Source organism: Alligator sinensis, unplaced genomic scaffold, assembly GCF_000455745.1.
Source record: "Alligator sinensis unplaced genomic scaffold, ASM45574v1 scaffold520_1, whole genome shotgun sequence".
NCBI classification, from domain to species: Eukaryota; Metazoa; Chordata; order Crocodylia; family Alligatoridae; genus Alligator; species Alligator sinensis.
The window spans coordinates 2,113,542-2,115,458 of record NW_005842064.1 but is presented as its reverse complement, the minus strand read 5'-3'; the positions used below and the strand labels follow the sequence as shown (position 1 = coordinate 2,115,458).

Below are 1,917 nucleotides of genomic sequence, written 5' to 3'. Positions count from 1 at the left end.
AGGCTGGCAGGGGCAGCCGCGGCCTGGCGGGGGGAGCCCGGGGGGTCCGTGCCGGGCGGGGAGGGGCAGTCCGATCGCCAGTTCTCCCCGAAAGAAATGCCCGGGGCTGGGGCCCGGGCCGGGCGGGGAGGGGCAGTCCGATCGCCAGTTCTCCCCGAAAGAAATGCCCGGGGCTTGGCGGCTGGAAGGAGCCGCCCTCTGCCTTTCCGTGGGGGAGGGAAACATGCCTTCAAAACGACCGGGGGGGATACATTCCTCGTGCTCTTTCAGATCACTCCCTGTAAACATAATCCTGGTATTAAAGCACTTCACACGCACGCACACACACACACACATATATGCGCACACCCCAATACAGACACACACACGTGCGCCCACACACACTCTTGCACAGACACATACATACGCACACCCCAGTACAGACACACACGTGCACACACGCACACACACGCCAGTAGACACAAAGACACGTGCACACGCAGATACACAGACATACGCACACCCCAGTACAGCCATACACACCCGCACGCACAGATACACAATCACACACATATACGCACACCCCAGTACAGACACACACACACGCACAGATACGCACACATATACGCACACCCCAGTACAGACACACGCACACGCATGCACACACATACACACCAGGACAGACACATATACACGTGCACAGACACAGACACGCGCGCGCGCGCACATATGCACACCCCAGTACAGACACGCGCGCGCGCACACACGCACAGGCACAGCCGCCATGGGTGCGGGGGAAGCGGGACCCACCTGCACGGAGCGGGGATGGAGCCACGGGACAGAGACGCGCCTGTGGGGGCCCCCAGCTACTGGGCGGCGCGGGGCTCTCGGAGGAGCTCCCTGCACGGCGGGAAGGGGGTGTAATATTGCAGAGAGCTCCTACAAAAAACAAAAAGCAAAGCCTCGGAGCAGCGGGCTCCGGCTGGGCGGTCTCCAGGCACCCCGGGCACAGCGGGGGCACCCTCGGAGCTGCCAGGTCGTGGCTGTCACTCGGTTGGTGACAGCAGGGACCCGGGAGAGCGACGCTCCCCGAGCCAGGAGCTCCGGAAAGGCCGCAGCGCCCAGCGGCTTTGACTCGGGGGCTACTGTTGGAGACTCTCGGGCTGCTCGTGTCCGCCCCCCGCGGGCTGGCACCGCCGCACCCTTTGCTCAGTTGCGATCCACTGTCTAGCTCACGTGTCTGTCCACCTGCCTGTCTGTCTTTGCATGTGTGTGTGTCTGCATCTGTGTGTGTGCCCGTGTCTGCGCCTTTAGTGCTTCCGTGTGTGTGCATATCTGTGTGTGTGTTCTTTGTATCTTGTGTGCGTGGCGGGGGTGTCCTTACACCCCTTTAGCGTGTGTAAGCGGTCCTGGCTCCCTGGGCCTTACACCAGCTGGGGATCCAGCCCCCTGGTCCTTCCATGCCCGGCGGGGATGGGGGGCGAAGCCGCGGCTCCCTCCGGGGCGGGGGTACCCCCTTCCTTCTCTGCCCTAGGGAGGTCCTGGCGGGGCCCCGACCAGGGGAGCGCCCGCTCTTCTCCCTGCCCGCTGCGATCAGGACAGGCGGCTCCGCGGATCGGGTCCGTGCGGCGCGGGCCGGGGCTGTCACATCATGGGCGGCCTGGGCAGCGCGTCCTGCGGGTGCGGCTGGTACCACGGGCCGAAGCTGTTGATGTAGCCGCCGGGCGGGAGCGGGGGGCCGCCTTTGCCCGCCATGGAGACGTCCCAGAGCGGGGGCAGGCCGGGGGAGCAGGGGGACAGCGAGGAGCCGTGCATGTGCTCGCCCTCCTGCACGCTGGAGCCCTGCTTCATGATCTTCTTGTACTTGGAGCGCTTGTTCTGGAACCAGATCTTCACCTGGGGGACACAGCACAGCGGGGTCAGGGGGAGAGGGTTCCG

At 64.8% G+C, this 1,917-nt stretch overlaps 1 protein-coding gene across 1 annotated transcript in view; it reads right to left on the bottom strand.

The window, feature by feature from the left end:
- Positions 1-638: 638 nt before the first annotated feature.
- The window catches only part of DLX4 (distal-less homeobox 4), a gene marked incomplete at its 5' end in the record, with an annotated part of 6,371 nt that continues 5,092 nt past the window's right edge, over positions 639-1,917 (bottom strand). Inside the window, one exon of the mRNA XM_006023337.3 lies at positions 639-1,875. Coding sequence (XP_006023399.1) covers positions 1,624-1,875 — 252 coding nt within the window. The remainder of the gene's footprint in view (positions 1,876-1,917) is intronic.